The sequence below is a fragment of the Aquila chrysaetos genome, chromosome 5 (genome assembly GCF_900496995.4).
Source record: "Aquila chrysaetos chrysaetos chromosome 5, bAquChr1.4, whole genome shotgun sequence".
Lineage (NCBI taxonomy): Eukaryota > Metazoa > Chordata > Aves > Accipitriformes > Accipitridae > Aquila > Aquila chrysaetos.
The window spans coordinates 36,911,536-36,927,584 of record NC_044008.1 but is presented as its reverse complement, the minus strand read 5'-3'; the positions used below and the strand labels follow the sequence as shown (position 1 = coordinate 36,927,584).

At 42.2% G+C, this 16,049-nt stretch overlaps 1 protein-coding gene across 1 annotated transcript in view; it reads left to right on the top strand.

The window, feature by feature from the left end:
* Positions 1–16,049, top strand: part of PPM1H (protein phosphatase, Mg2+/Mn2+ dependent 1H) — a 145,623-nt gene that overhangs the window by 65,151 nt on the left and 64,423 nt on the right. The window contains exons 2-3 of the mRNA XM_030014468.2: positions 6,384–6,552; positions 15,084–15,428. Coding sequence (XP_029870328.1) covers positions 6,384–6,552; positions 15,084–15,428 — 514 coding nt within the window. The remainder of the gene's footprint in view (positions 1–6,383; positions 6,553–15,083; positions 15,429–16,049) is intronic.

Genomic DNA, 16,049 nt, shown 5'->3' with positions numbered 1-16,049 from the left:
TGTTTGCAGGGCTTTTCTTAAGATATATTTTTAATATCTTACGGGACGTTCAGCTTTTGAGCAGAGTTGGGTTCTTATCTTTGCGTTTACAGAGAAAAGCATTTGACAGCATCTTTTTGTAAGAGATCTAAGTAAGAAAGGAGCAACTTGGGACCATCAACTGGTCTTTTGGTTATGGCTTTGCTTTCTGTTTCTTTATCAGAAGCATTTGGGTCCTTGCAAGCTGATTTTGTGTTCTTTCACTCACTCTTCCGCTTTCAGCTGACTGTTCCTGCCGGGATGGCTTCCTGCCTGGCACGGCCGCTTCCTCACCGACAAATGCAAGTTGATGCATCTTCCCCTTTTCTCTAAAGCACTTTCTTTTTAGAAACATTTGTAGGTATTTTGATGTTCCAGTGTTAGACCATGTGGGCTACACAGATAATACGCACAGCCTCAGCCTTAACCTACATGGTACAAGGGCAGGCTGCTCAGACCTTTGCTCTGGAAGTGCTTGCATAGGATGTCTTGACCCTCACAACAGGTCATGCAGAGGAGATGGAACTGGGAATGCTCTCTACTACTGCGGAGAGGAACTTTGCCTTGGTGGGGGAGAAGCAGATAGGATTTGGTGTGTCCTCCTATGGTCACAGGTGGCTGTCTACCCCACAGCTTAACTAAACTGAGGGGGTAGGTCGGGCTCCTGGCTTACAGGTTTTCTTTCTTAGTGTGGGCAGGTCTAGAGTATATGTGTGGCCAGTTCCCATGCTTCTCCTGCTGCAACATAGCTCCCCAAGCTCTTCTAGCTCTCCTAGTCCTTACATTTCAAAAGGCATTTTTTGTGCACACTGCTGTTGTCATGCATCATTCAGAATTTCTGCTGAGCTCTTTGCCTTTACCCCTTATTTTTATCTAGGTATGTTACATACAAAATTTTGCTAGACTTGTGAGTTTAAAAAACACAAGTGCTTGGACGACTACTTTAATTTTTTTCAGAATTTGAGATCTAGACCTGGATAAAAGTCTCCTCCTATAGCACAGCTTGGAACTTTTCCTGAAGCAAATACAACTTAATGTAATCTCACGGAGCACAGTATAGGGAGGAGTAAGACAAACAAAGACCGTATGTCCTGATATTGATGTGAAAAATAGAGGGCTGAATAGAAATGGTTCAAAAGACTTGGGCTGTTTGGGGGTCTTGGCGGGGGGGGATTGACAGGAAACTGTTATCAAAACCTGTTTTGGATTTTTTCAGCTGGCCTGTTTTGGTTCTTTTAAGATAAACTTGGGATTTTGTAATCAGTGACCTTGGCACAGGAGTTTTTCGGAGCTCTGCTTGTTGAATGAAGAATAGAAGCACAGTGTGACCTACATTTCCATTCAGTCAGATGGGACTTGGAGTCTCGCGAGATACCAGCAGAATGCTAATTGTGAGCCAGACAAACTAGCTGGCTCCTATCTGGGGGATTTGCTTTTAGCTGAGGACATGTTTGAAATTAGTCTCATAAAGTACTGAAGTGTCCATCAAGGTTGATGCAAGTACCTCTTCAAGTGTGACCAAACCCCACCACCTCACTGTGCATGCTTCAGGAAGCTCCTGTTTGCAAAGTAGGATGTATTTTTACTAGCACTACTACACTGTGAGCTAAACCTTAGGATTATTCATTTATTACTGAGCAATGTGTTTGACAAGATAAAGACAGCTAATTCTGTATAAAGAGGAGCTTCTGATCCACATTAGGTACGTTATTTGGGTTGAACTTCATAAAAGATTGGATTGGAGATAAATGGGTAATGGGGGAGACGAGGGAAGGGATGGAAAGGAGTTGATCATGAAAAGGTCTCGATGATCATGAACAGGAATCAAACAGTTCCTTGAAGAATTATGGGGAGAGAAAACAAAAGCAAGAATTCCCTTGAAAACATGTCTGAGTAAAAGCTAGAGAATTATATAGGCCTCAATCTTTTTTAAAATTCCTTTTTCTGTGCATTTTATTATTATTATTTGCATCCGTGATAATAAAATGGAAGTGTTTCGTGTTTGTGTGGCGGGGTTTTTGTGTTGCGGGGCAGGGTCCGCAGGGCCGGCTGCTGCTGGAAGCTGCTGGAAGCTCCCCCGACTCGGAGCTGGACCCGCCGCTGGCCCAGGCCGAGCGCCTCAGCGACGGCGGTCGCGCCTCTGGGAGAACAGATTTCAGAAGGGAGGAAAAAAAAAAAAAGAAAACCCACCTGCTGGGAAACCTGCTGCAGAGAGAGGAGTGGGATATGAGAGGAACCCCTCTGCGGATACCGAGGTCAGGGAAGGAGGAGGAGGAGGAGGAGGAGGAGGGGATGCCCCCGCAGCCCGCGGTGAGGCGGCAGGCTGTCCCCCCCAGCCCGTGGAGGGGAGCAGGGGCCACCCACAATGGCCGGGACTCCGTGGGAAAGCCCGCGCTGGAGCAGTCTGTGCCTGAAGGACTGCAGCCCCTGGGAAGGTACCCACGCTGGAGCAGTTCATGAAGAACTGCAGCCCATGGGAAGGACTCAGGTTGGAGAAGTTCATGGAGGACTGCCTCCCGCGGGAGACACCCCGCGGCGGAGCAGGGGCCGAGCGCGGAGTCCTCCTGCCCCCGAGGAGGAAGGAGCGGCAGAGACAAGGGGTGAGGAACCGACCCCAGCCCCCATTCCCGCTGGCGGGGAGGAGGGGGAGAGAACCGGGAGTGGGGTTGAGCTGGAAAGGAGGGAGGGAGGAATGGGGGAAAGGTGTTTTAAGGTTTGGTTTTACTTTTCATTATCTCTGTTTTGATTTGATTGGTAGTGAATTAAATTGGTTTCCCCCCTGCCAAGTTGAGTCTGTCTTTTGTCTGTGACCATAAGTAGTGAGTGATCCTTCCCTGTTCTTGTCTCGACCCACGAGCTTTTCTTCTCGTTTTCTCCTCCTCATTCCACCGGGGCCTGAGGGGAGAATTGAGCTAGCAGATGCGTGGTGCTTTGTTGCTGGCTGGGCTGAAAACACGGCAGGAAGTGAGGTCAACTGTGTGATTGGAGGGGTTTTATAATTATGTCTGAGAAAGTAGTGCTTTATCTCATTTTGTTCACTTTATTGGAGGACAACTTATTTTTCAAGGCAGACAGAAAAAAGAGATACGAAGGGTAACTGAAATCTTAGGAAGCTGAGGCACTTCCTCTGTGGAAGGAGGGGGATGTTAGATTTTCCATAAAAATTTTCAGAGGTCTAATTAAGAGTTACCTTTTGGAGATACGAATATCTTGTTAATTCTGCTTTTTTATTTGTATAAGCAGCTTAGATGTGGGTTTTGTCCTGATAAGTTACAGTCTGGGAGAGCAAGGAGGAAAGACAACAGTGAAATCAGCATTGGAAAGCTGGTTGAAAGAATCGCCTTGAGGAGGGATTTAGGAAGCTGCAGAGAGAAAAGTATTTCAAAAGGCAGCAAAGACAGAGAGATGTTTGAAGCCGAGTAGAAGGTGTTACCAGCTTCTGTACTAGGCATCAGGCACCAACACACAGCTCAAGCTTTGAGATTAAATATCACAGGGCTTCACTGCAGCCCCTTTCCAGAGTTTGCCTGTGAGATGGGATGTGAGAGAAGAGTGCCAGTGTCAGGAGAGGGACAGCTTTTGCATCTAGACTCTGCATTACCTGGTAGCACCCATAAGTACTGTTTCGACATTATGATTAGTTCAAGTCTTCAGAATGATTTCCAAAATAAACTTAATGATCTGCTGGAGAGAGGTAAACTGGATTTTTGGCAGATAAAGTGAAATTCTGGGAGGGAACATATACTGACACCCCAACCCTCATGTCTTCTCAGTATTCAGTCTTGCCATGTTCCTTTCGACCATATCCTCTTCTAGCAAGGTGTTTGGTACACAGGTTCAACTTCCAGGTGTTTCATGGTAGCTGACTGCCAAGCCTAGTCTGTTAGGTCACTTTGTTCTTGTAGCCTTTCTCATGTATTCAGTGCCTTGACAAATTTTCTTGGCAAGAGCTTTATAAAATGATACTGTATTGTGCATAACTTAACATGCTGTTAAACAGCAGAACATCTACCATTCAAGTCCTGAGGTCTGTCAGCTTAGAAACCAGAGCAGCTCCAATGCTTGAGTGATTTTCATAAGGAATGAAAAGTGGTAAGGAAGGTAGTGATTTTTGTAAGGAGTCACTTTTGTCTCTATTTGTCTTCTGCTTTTTTTTTCAAATGGTGTTGCAAACAGCTAGCAGCATCAGTGGGGAGACTGATCAGCTAAACTGAATATTAATTAGATCTTCATATGATAAAACTACACTTTCTGTGCAATATTTTAATAATGCTTGTAGCATTTCAAACTAAAGAGCTGTTGGTCAGCTGATTTAAATTCTTTGATATTTGTGCTTTTTCTCCCTGCCCCCGTTTCTGAATATATGCTTCCATTTTTCCCAATGTGTCAAAAAAAGTCACGTTTTCGGACTAGAAGCTTATTGCATCTCAATGTTTGATCTCCAGTTGCTGAAAGGTTAGGCCCTACAGGAGATGAGTCGTTAAACTGCTCACAGGTGCCCTGCAACTAGATGCTCCATCTCTGCTTTCTGTGTGTTTCACAAAATAATTTTATCCACAGTTGGTGTTTATTTACAAGAAATACTTGTAAACAACTGGGGGTGTTGAGCATACAGATGTCAGACTGCAGTCTGTGACATTGGGCTCTGTAAGGAAACTTGCAGTTTCTGAAAGCAGTTAATTGTAGCGGATGCACATTTTCTTAGAAGATGACTGGTTTTTCTAATCAGAGGCAGGCATACTCATTTGCATGTCACAGTATCATGTTGCTCATAGAAAATCAAAAGAATGTATTACCTTTAAGCAAGACTGACACAGAATTGACATTTCGGCAAGAGCAAGCAAGCTGGGGCAGAGTCCCCTGTAGGCCTTCCTTTGGTTTTTGTTTTCTTTTTGTTTCAACAACCTTTAGCAAGTGTTTTCCTGTTATGTAAAATTTTACTGTAATGAAAACATTAGAGATCAAGAAGTCAGGTATGTCTTGAACTTGCTATCAGGATTATGATGTGCCTTCAAGCTGTTTTACTTTCTGGGGAGGCAGCAGTTGTGTTTAAAGACATCATGTGCCTGATGTGAAACTCTGCATTTGTCCAGTAGTGGAAAGGCTGTCTCTGACTTGTAGTCAGCTTGTTGGGTGACTCAAACCTCATAGTAAGGAGGAAGGGTTAGAGCGTGTTTGTGGAAGAAGACATGCTTGCGTCAAAGTGGCAATGCCTTTGCTTGGATGGAACAAGACATGGTCCCGGCTTGCACAGGTTTTCCCTGTGTGAGCCCAGGACGTGTCTTACTGAACAAGGTGTCAACTGATGCAAAATTAGTCAGTTTGTGACGAGGTTCTCATGTAGAAAGTGGAAAACATGTTTGAACTTGGTTGTTCTGAGACGGATGATAGTAACCACAGTATCTTGGATAATGCAAAGTTCTGATTAGGGTTTTAAAATGTTGGTGGTGGAATAGCTGTTATTTCAGCTTCATCACTGATGGAAGGAAGATGGTTGTGGTGCAAGTCTCAGGATACCCTTCACTGTCCGAAGCTTGTACTGGGTTCTTAGTGCTGGTTTCTGCATGCCTGCAGCTCTTGGTGCAAATCTTCCTCTCTACGCTGCAGATAAGACAGAGGTGTGAGGGTTTGAGGATTTGGTTTTTGGTTTTTTTTGTGGGGTGGGTTGTGTTACATTGTTCTGCAGTGCTAGAGGGGTGTATTTAGTATACATTTCTCTGTGTTGCTGTGGTACAAGCAAGCTTGACTTGCATATTGGAATATAAGGTAAAGCCTTTCCTTTGTATTTCTGTCACAGCGTTTCTAATATATGCCCTTTAAACAGACTAATAGCAGTTGTGTATTCTTCTGTGCCTTTAGCAGTAACAGCTTTTTAGATTTGTAGGAGGTATTTTGTTTGTGCAAGACTTGGGACTTGACAGAATGCACGGCATTAGCCAACAGATTCATTACTCACCATAGCAGAGAGGCTGGCAGGTAGAAGAGCAACTGGGGATCTCATATTTCAACTAGGAGGCATAAGTGTTATCAGCCTTGACCATCAAGTAGTCCCTTTAAAGAAAAGTACGGTATGCCTAAGGGTAAAATACGCTCATGATACCATCGGTTATTATTCACATATTTCTGTGAAAAATGCTTGGTATGCCATGTGTAGGTGTATGGAAACCATCACATATGCATGCGTGTATGTATGTATATGTATGTGTGTAAGAAAGTTGGGTATTTCAATTCAGTTGGTATTTGCAGTGCTTCTGGACTATGGTTCCATATATCTTGAGTTACATAAGAGATACAGATGGAGTCTTCTGTGCTTTGCTAACTTGGACATGTCCCTTGTTTTCTTTTTTGTTTTTGTTTTTTCTTAGGGTAATAAATGCAGGGAAGAGCACACACAATGAAGATCAAGCCAGCTGTGAAGTCCTCTTTGTCAAGAAGAAAGCTGGAGGCGCTAATTCTACACCAAACAAGAACTCTTCAACAAAACGGAGGTCGTCGCTGCCCAATGGAGAAGGTCTCCAGCTGAAAGACAATTCGGTAAGCAGAATTCTGTATCTTGTCAGTGGAGAAGTACAAAATAAATATAAAAGGATGTGGCAACATGACAATAAAAGATGTTTACTGAATGTTTCATATATTTTCAGTTACCTCTTATTAATTATCTCTGCTTAAATACATAACACTTAACTACATTTTTCTTAGCTCTTCTACTTGATTTTTTATTTCTTGTATTGAAAAATGGTCCTTGCATCTAAGTTTAAAGATGGGGAGCGGAATACTCCTTGGATTTTCCTTTTTGTTTCATTTCTGAAAATATACTCCTGAGAAATTTACTGCTGCAGAGTACTGAGAGTTTAATGGCTGTGGTTGACTTGTCCAGTGGTGGTCACTGCAAGCATAGCAGCATCACCGTTTATACAGTCATACAATTTTATTAAGTGTTAGACAGACATTTGGGTTCTTCTCACTGAAGCAGTATTGCGTATAGCAAAGTTGGTTTAATGCAGGTAGGGTAAGGTCATCCAGCACATTGAATTCAGTGATTTTTGCAGACTATGGGTCCTCTCTTTGTGTAGAGAGTGAGGTATGTCATGTACTTGTCTACTGGCAATCATCTGCTATTCTTCGTCTGTCTCGTTTCCTGACTGGCTAATTACTTCATGTGCTCTTTAAGCATGAGCTCAGGCTCCAGCAATGATCGATAGTGTGTGTTCAATTTAGACATTTAACCATGTAACACTAAATGCCCTGTCTGAATGCTGGACTCGGACAACGTTGGATACACAGTCTTTCTGCTGCTGGGAGAACACAAGTTCTCCCTAAGTGATAATTAGTCTTTCAGTGGACTGTAAGTACCCTTTTTTTTTTGTTTTGTTTTTCAGTTTTTGTTTTACACCAGGTTGTGATTAGCAGTCTGCTTCAGTCTGTCTCCCAAAACTCCGTGGCTTGGTACACCTTATGGCTGCAGGGGTCATCACGGTCCTGAGCAGCAAGCGTTCCTTTTGCACTGTGTCCTTCCCCACCTCTTGCTCCTTCTGTTCTGTTTCATACTTCATTATTGCTGCAACATTTTCAGACTGTGACAGATTTTCCAGGTTTGCAAATAGACCTGCTCTTTCCTCTTTCAAATATTTCTGTAGATCACCTGTCCCAGTTCCTGTGTGCTGATATTCCTCGTTGTATTCAGACAGTCATGATTTTTTTTCAAGTACATATTTGCACAGTCCTGGATAAAGAATTGTGCCCTGTACTTGCTGGGACTATGAGTTCTGCATGCAGTCATGCAAGGCAAAATTTTTTTTACTAGTCTGCATTTTAAAAAGTCTTTCCTAGAAAGTCCGTGCAACTGTCTGCTATTGGCTCATGCAGACACTTGGTTCCATAGGTGTATTTAGATTTTGTATGCATTAATTATGTTTAATAAAGCAAGCACTTGGCCACGTACTTGTTTGTGTATATAAAACACATCAAGATAAGCAACAATGTGCTTGGTCCAGGTGATGGGCTTGTTTGACACAAAGGGCATCGTGTGTCATGCACACAGTACACTGTGCAGGCACCAGCCTGGGTAGACACATCTTGGTGCTGTGCAGAAGTACTAGCTTTGGGCTAACACCACATTTAAGTTCCAGGCCTACCATGTGAGATACCTGGTCAGAGGCCTCTCTATCTGGGATGTGGGTGAGTGTAGCTGTACTGAATTTGCCTATGTTTTCATATTTTGAGGGCATGCATGGTACATAAAAAGCTTTGTAGCATTGTTTCACAAAGTCCAGTTAACTTTCAGCTTTGAGTACTATCAAATGCTTCTCAAGAGCAAAAGGCACGCCATGTTGTATATATATACTGCATGGTTAATCACCTTCCTCAGAAGGAACTTTTTTTGAAACATTACGTGATTAATATGTTTAGATTGCATTAAAAAATGCAGGGAGATAAAACTATTTAATTATTGGAAAGGTGTCTTCACTAGCCTTGATGGTATCCATCGTTATGGTCATCATACTGTTACGGTATCGAAATGGTAGGGTCTATAAACTGACTGCATATTTTTGAAAGCTGTTCTTTTTATCTGTTTTAAACTTAATGATTGTCAGCCTTGTTAAATATCCAGTTACCCTGTGTTATGTGAAGTATCTCACAGAATTTTCTGATTTCTCTTTCTCTCTTCTCTAGTGTATTTCCTACTCTGATTCTGTATCTTTCATCTCGATTTTGGAATAAACAGCCACTCCCTTTCAAGCTTCTTAACAGAAACATTTTTATTGCAAATCTTCTGTTCTTTCTTCTATTTCTGACGTATTTTGACAAGAAATGAACATAATACCTGAAGTGAGGAGCCAGCTGATCTGCATAATATAGTATACTGTTTTCATGCTACTTGTTATTGTGTTCTTTATATGTTCTCTTCTCATCTACAGATTTACTTCTGTTTTCTATATGACACTTGAATGAGTGCTATAGCACTCATTATTTAGCTGTGTAAAACCTATTCTACCATGTTATTACACCACAGCTTGTGAATTTAAATTTGTAATACATTTTCCCAAAACAGGCAGCATATTTCTGGAGAAAGTTTTCTACTAGAGGGCAGTCTTACACTAGCAATTAGTAGTATTTTTTCCTTGGTACATTTTTTGCTGGTCGAATATATCTAAAAAGGAAAAAAAAAGATGTACACTTTTCTATAATGTGTCATATTTTTATGTTTTCATATTTTCATACTGTGAAGTATAATATTGTGTTTTGCCCTCACACAGCATTGTTAGCAAATATTTTTTTAAGAAGTGTATGAGTTTGGTGTTAAATGTGATGAGAGTGCAACTTACTCTGTATCGATAGGATGTAGAAATACAGGCTTGAGACACTCCAGTGAATGGTATAATACCGTCCCGGCAAGCATTTAGTAAGAAAGCCAGAGGCTGAATACTGTAACTGCCTCATAGGGAAATCCCACTGTAACACACCATTTGAAATTGTCTCAGAGTGGTGAAGCCCCTTGTAGAAGTATTGAAGGAAGAAGGGATGAGGGAAGCAGTTTATTGAGTATTTGTCCAATGAAAAAAAAGATTTCTTCTGTTCTAGTTTAGTTTTTTAAAGTGTGGAGCATACAGGAAATAAAACTGGAACTTAACCTGTCTCTTGATTTAACAGAGTCCATTTCATTGTCCACATATTTTTCCTTTTTTCCACAGAATCTTTGAGAAGGCCACATGCCATCGTTGTTTTACCGTGCTTTCTGGGAAGTCTGTGAAACTTAAATGGCAGGTGCATCTGAGGTTGTGTGATTATTGTTGTTTAATACTAACCCCATCAATGCAGACCTGTGCTTTGGCAAGCCAGCATAAGGGAGTTGGAGATCACGGGTTGTCCACATGGGTTGGGTGCTGCTGTCATGCCCTGGACTCTGCAGGTGGACTCTGCAGAGCTGCCGGGGGTGGGAAGGAGGTGGTGGTGGGCCAGAAATGAGGAGATGGAGAAGTGAACATTTGTTTAGCCCCGATACACACAAAAATCTGAGGAAACCTGTTAAGTAGCATAAATACAGTTTTCGTCTTGAAAGAGCAGGTGATAATCTGAGCAGAGCAGTGAAAGGAAAGACTCTGCAAATTCAACCCTAAATTAAATCTCTCCCCTTCCCCACACCCCACTCCACTTGTGCTTGATATTTGCCCTCTGTCCCCATTCAGGAGGATGCACTTTAAATTGCACAGCTCTTTCACTGGTACTATTTTCAAATGCCTTCAGCTACAGGGTACCTTGATAATGAATACTGAAGACCATCAGTGAGTGAAATGGGATTCCTATGCCAGGATATTGTCATAGTGACAGTCAGGTTGCAGGACTTAATGTGATGCATTATTAATTGTCACTGTAATGTGAGGATACATAATTATTAATTCTGCAGTTTTCTTTGCCACAAGGATGGGACGGAGTATTTTTTTTGTGTGACACAAGGCTGGTTGCCTACCACAGGTAGCTGAACATATCATCGGTAACATGAGGAGCCTTTTCTCTGAGGAAGGGGTGGCAATTGCCACAACTAAAGTTATGCGCTAATGCATTTTGTGAATATAGTTCCTATTTGGAACAATAATAGTTGGGGTGGGTTGTGGTTTTCAGAATAAATCTTTAGTGGCAACATGATTTATTTGCCTGTTTGGAATTAGCTTCATAAAAAAAATTCTGAGGGTTTGCAACGTGTAGGACCACTTTCTAGCTTACCTGAAAAATTCATCCCAAATTGATCACTATATACTGCTAAGGCTGCCCATTTTTTTCCTATAACTGAGCTCCAATTATGTGTATATATATGCATTTTCTTTCATGATTTCTTATCCATTGCTTGACCCAAAACTTTCCATGTCTTAATTATATTTCACAATTACAAAACAGAGGAGACTGCTGAACTTTCCTGAAAGCTAGGTCAGCAGTTGAGGAGCCTGAAGCTTATTAAATTTCCTAGTACATTCTGGAAATGAATTGTAAGGTCAGTGCAGTGAAGGATCTGTTTGCTCTTCATGTATCTGGTAGCTATTCAGAATGTTGTTAAATCTGAATCTTTTGAAAGAAAATCTAAAATAAATCACTGTGGTGACCAATCATACTCCCACTTGAGGGCTCTGTCCAGTTAAAACAATAAAATGGAGATCGATGTTTGGAAGACTGCTTTTGACAGAATACCACTAGAGCTAGTAGAAATAGATGTCTTGTTCTCTGAGAGTTTGCAGAACGTCAATACTTTTGGGAAGAAGTTCAAGCTCCCAGATGTGAAAGAGAGAGAACAGCCATGCATATGCACACCAACATAGGTAATCACTTGGTGGCTATGGAGGTCATCGCAGCTGTGGGAGGAAAAGCAAGGACCTTTTTGTGCTTTTTGTCTCATCTGTGTGCCCTGACTGCTGGCCCTTGTTCATTCTCTGAGTTGCTGCTTTATTTGCACCATTAATTTAATTCTCATCAAATTGGTATGGTTTTGGAGAATTCATTTCTTTCAAATAGGGGAGCTGTTTTTATTCTCAGGGTGAGATGAAGGAATTTGTTTCTTCTTCCTTTTTTAGACAGCTAATAGGTTATTCATGGTTATACTCTCTTTGCAAGTTCAGAAGTAAATGAAGCTTGATAGGAATACATACAAGTTTTTGGAGACTAATATTTAGGTTACAGTAATGCCTGCAGATCCCAACTGAAGTTAACGTGTTACTAGTCCAAGAAGGACAAGATCAGTGAACTCCAGAAGAACCACTGTAGCTGATGTGGTCATGCCGTGTTCATGTCAGTGACATCCTGAGAATACAGCTCAGGCCCATGTGAGCTTCTCTGTCCTAATTTGTGCTGCCTGTTGGCTTAGAGGAAGTAAGTGGTAACATTTCAATTTCACTTTTTGTCATGGGTCATTGTTCTGGTCTGTTTTAAAGCTTCCCAGTCTCTGATGGCATCTTATTTGACTACCAAGTTCACATGAGGCTTGTTCAATGTAGGACATATCCAGTGTAGTGCTCACAATAATGAGAGTGAATTGTGTTAATAACTGTTCTCCTTTATCTTTTGAAAACCTCTAATACAGACTTTGGTGGGAGCTTGCTTTGGAAAACTTCAGAAAATTAGTGTGTGTGGAGGGTTTAAACTTGTTCTTAATTACAAGTTTCTGTTACAGTTTTGGGGGCAAGGGGACTGCGATGACAAAATACCTTCTTCCTCTAGGTGGAAAGTAAAATACTTCCATTTCGATCATAGGTGTAATGCCTTTATGCTTTTCCCCCCAAAGGCAGCACATCTCCAAAGGAGTAGCACCTTTCAAATGACATGAAGACATAAGCTGTGGAAGCATTATCATGTGCATCATGAGGTGGATTTTGGCCAGGGAGCCAAACCCTAAGAGAAGAATGGGAGCAGAAGTAGTTTGATCTACGACTCCCAGGAGGCACAATGCTGACATTTTGAATAAATGTTTTCAGTTTGCAGCTGAAATACTTCACTTTGGGATACTTGTTTCTGTTGGCAAAATAATTCACATTTTGCATGAATAGCAATATATTTTTACAAACAGGTTTTTTAGTCAGTAATTCTGTTATCCATTAAAAATGGCTTAAGCAGAATTTTACAGCCAACTGTTGTGTGAACTTGGAGGGATTCTGAGCCCAGAGCAAGCTAGCACAACTGCCAGTCATGCCTTCGAGGGTGAAATTTCACAACAGGTTTTTGGTGAATATACCAGACTGGGTAAGGGGGTGGGACTGGCTAAGGAGCTGCATCAGGAAATGTGTACATTTGTTGGTTTTTCAACCATTATAGGATGTATCCTTTATGATCCTCACTGTGGTAAGTAATCCAGTACTGTAGGACAATACTCCCTTTTCTCAGCATTTCAGTAATGAAATGAAGAGTGCACTACAGACTGCTGAATTCCTTCTCTTGGAGGAACTCTCTGCTGTATAGGTGACTATATTGTTAATGCACTAGTTAAGAATATGTTTGAACTTTACTACACCAGCAATGCTATAAGATAAAAAAATTAGACTTTTATGTAATTTTTATAATCAAGGCTTTTAAATGTGCCATTACAACAAAGTAAGTTATAAGTAATAATGCTCATTCAGCAATGAACTCTGCCCTTTGAACAGCATGAACTTGTAGTGATGGTCTATATACATGTTGCTAAAAGAGACATTTTGCGTTAAATTTTGGATTTTATAGCTCAGGGCAACAATGAATGATCTCTTTTGGATCTGCAAATGACAATTCATGGTGTTCTTACTCCAACCTGTCTGCCCTGTCCTACAGCCAGTGGTTGGCACTTTTGTGAAGCAGCTGGAACAGCAGAAAGTAAAGAGCTGCAGTTTGCAGCCCTGTCCATAAGTTTGAAATAAGCAGTGCTTTGGGCATGAGGTGTTGGGATGCAGGTGATGCCTAGACTACATGCTGCTCTGTTGCGTAACGGAGCAGTGCTCGGGTGAACGAAACGCATCACGTCTGTCATCCTAAATTAGACCACAGTCAGCATGACATGCAGATATAATTTTTAAGTTCTTTGACTGCAGTGAGATCTAGGTTATGCTTTCTTAGTATGAGGTGTTTTGCAACAGTATTGCCCGATTCCTGTCCCTTGCAAAATTATTTATTTCTAAATTGGTATTAGTCCACCCGCATCTGACTCGCAAGGCAGCCCCACAAACATTTGTTTCAGCATAGATGGGAGAAGGTGCAGGTTTAAGAAGAAATGGAGGGGAAAGGAGAGACTGGAAAGATTCTCCACATGCTGCTGCCAAATATGCTATCATGCAAAGACAGGTTTTATTATGCCTTAAATGCTTCCCTGAGGATTTCTAGGTGAATTTCTCCCCCCAAAAGTTGAGGTTATCTAGGGTGTGACTCCTTGGTATTTTTCAGGCAGACTGGAGCTGGTGCTGCCCAGAACTTAGTCTGCCTCCAGCCCTGGGTTAATGGGCCCTATCTGAGTGATAGGGCACCCCACCACAAAAACATGGTTTCTGCTCAGATCAGAGTGATAGTGGAGCTGACTTACACCTGTCAGAGGTGACTCCGTGGAGCAGAAAGGGAAAAGTATTTGAAAATCACATCATTGATCAGTAACTGCTGAACAAATATATAACATTACCACATAGACCTTAATTTCAATAATAAAGCCTACAAAATTTACTTTTTCCGGATACTCTACCTGTATGAGAGCAGTTGTGCTGACCGGCATGCTAGGAGTTGAGCTAAGATATAAGATCTAAAAGCATACGATTATGCCGAGAACTATATGAAAACATTTGCATAGGTTTTCTGATCAGAGGGTATGTAACACCAGTACTGTCCAGGAAACTTTTCAGAGGACTGGGAAGAACTAGGCAGTGAAGGGTGTAGGCTAGCACGGTTGGAGTGCAGCTGATCTCACTTGTGTTTGCCATCCTCAAGGACCTCTGCACTGTGCTGGTTCCTGGGCTGTCACAGGCAGGGAAAGCCTGAGCTGTCCCATCTGCCAGCATGGATGGACCTTATCTACCAGTCATGGAAGCAGGGATCACGTTCTTGTTACTAGATGTCAAACTGAGGTCCTTTTGTGTCATGCTTAGTGAAAAGAAAGGTCTGCCACAGAAGTATCAGGTGTTGTCTTGTGTAGAATTTTGGTCTCCCTGGTGGTACGTCCATCATTTATTAATGATGTGATTTTTTGAATGCTTTTCTTCTGATCTACACAGTCATTAGGAAATTAACATAGTCTCACAGTGGTAGCTGTGCTTGGTCAGTGCATTCTATGATGGCTGTAAGGTAAGAATGATCGCAAGTTCAGCCTTTTTTTTTTTTTTTTTTTTTGAGGAGGTTAAGGAAAAGAAAAAAAGAAAAAAAAATGGTGGGGTGTATGTCAAAAATAAGCATCTCTCCTTTCTGCGAGAGCTGTACTAACACAGTGGGTATTTCTCCTTTTCAGAAAGAAGGTTACCTCTGGGAAAGTTACCTGTGTTTTACCTGCTGCCCCTCTGCCACCGGTCATCTCATTCGTGGCTGTGTGACAGTGACCATCTCTTTTCCTTCCCTTTCTTCCCCGTCTGCTTCTCCAGGACACAGATGGGATTAACCTGTACTACTGGTCCCTCTTTGATGGACACGCTGGGTCGGGGGCAGCTGTGGTCGCTTCCAAACTGCTGCAGCACCATATCCTGGAGCAGCTGCAGGAGATTGTAGACATCCTGAAGAACACGGCTGTCCTCCCACCCACCTGCCTGGGAGAGGAGCCCGACAACCCAGCCACCAACAGCAGGATGCTGACGCGGGCGGCCTCCCTGCGTGGTGGTGTGGGGGCCCCCGGCTCACCCAGCACCCCTCCGACACGCTTCTTCACTGAGAAGAAGATCCCACATGAGTGCCTGGTTATTGGGGCCATAGAAGGTGCATTCAAGGAAATGGTATGTATATCTCAGGGCTCTGAAGTCCTTGTTGCATACATTAATGAGGTGCATGGCCTGGAGAAGATGAACATTTAGGGATTTTTTTTCACCTTTTTCTTCTTCCCCTACTTAAACACCATCTGAGTGTGGACAGAATTATTTAAGAGCCTCAACAGCTTACCTAGTACATCCCTGTGAGGCAGGAACTGCATCTTAAGCCCCAGGCAGCACCATAGCCATGTTTGTGGATTACTTGACTTGTAGAAGCTTGGTGCTCTTTTTTTTTTTTTCCTTTCTTAAGATAAAAATTAGTATTGCCTCACAGTAGCAGATTTCAACATTGGCTGTTATCATAAGGCTGTGTATATGGGCATGCACTTTACTGCCTTACTGGAGCAGCAGCAAAGGCTCTGAGCCTTCCTTGCACCACGGACCCTTGTTCGTGTTGCCCACAAATACATAAATGGGTCATAAAAGGTCACATCAGGGACATGGATGAGGGGCAGCATACTTGATCCAATGACCTGTGGTTCACATTAGTGTTGGGGTGGCTCATAAAGCTCAGTAGTGACTGTAGAGAGTGTGTGTGCAGCTCTTGACTGAGGCAGGTTGGGTGTGGGTGAGTGGGGTATTAAGTAC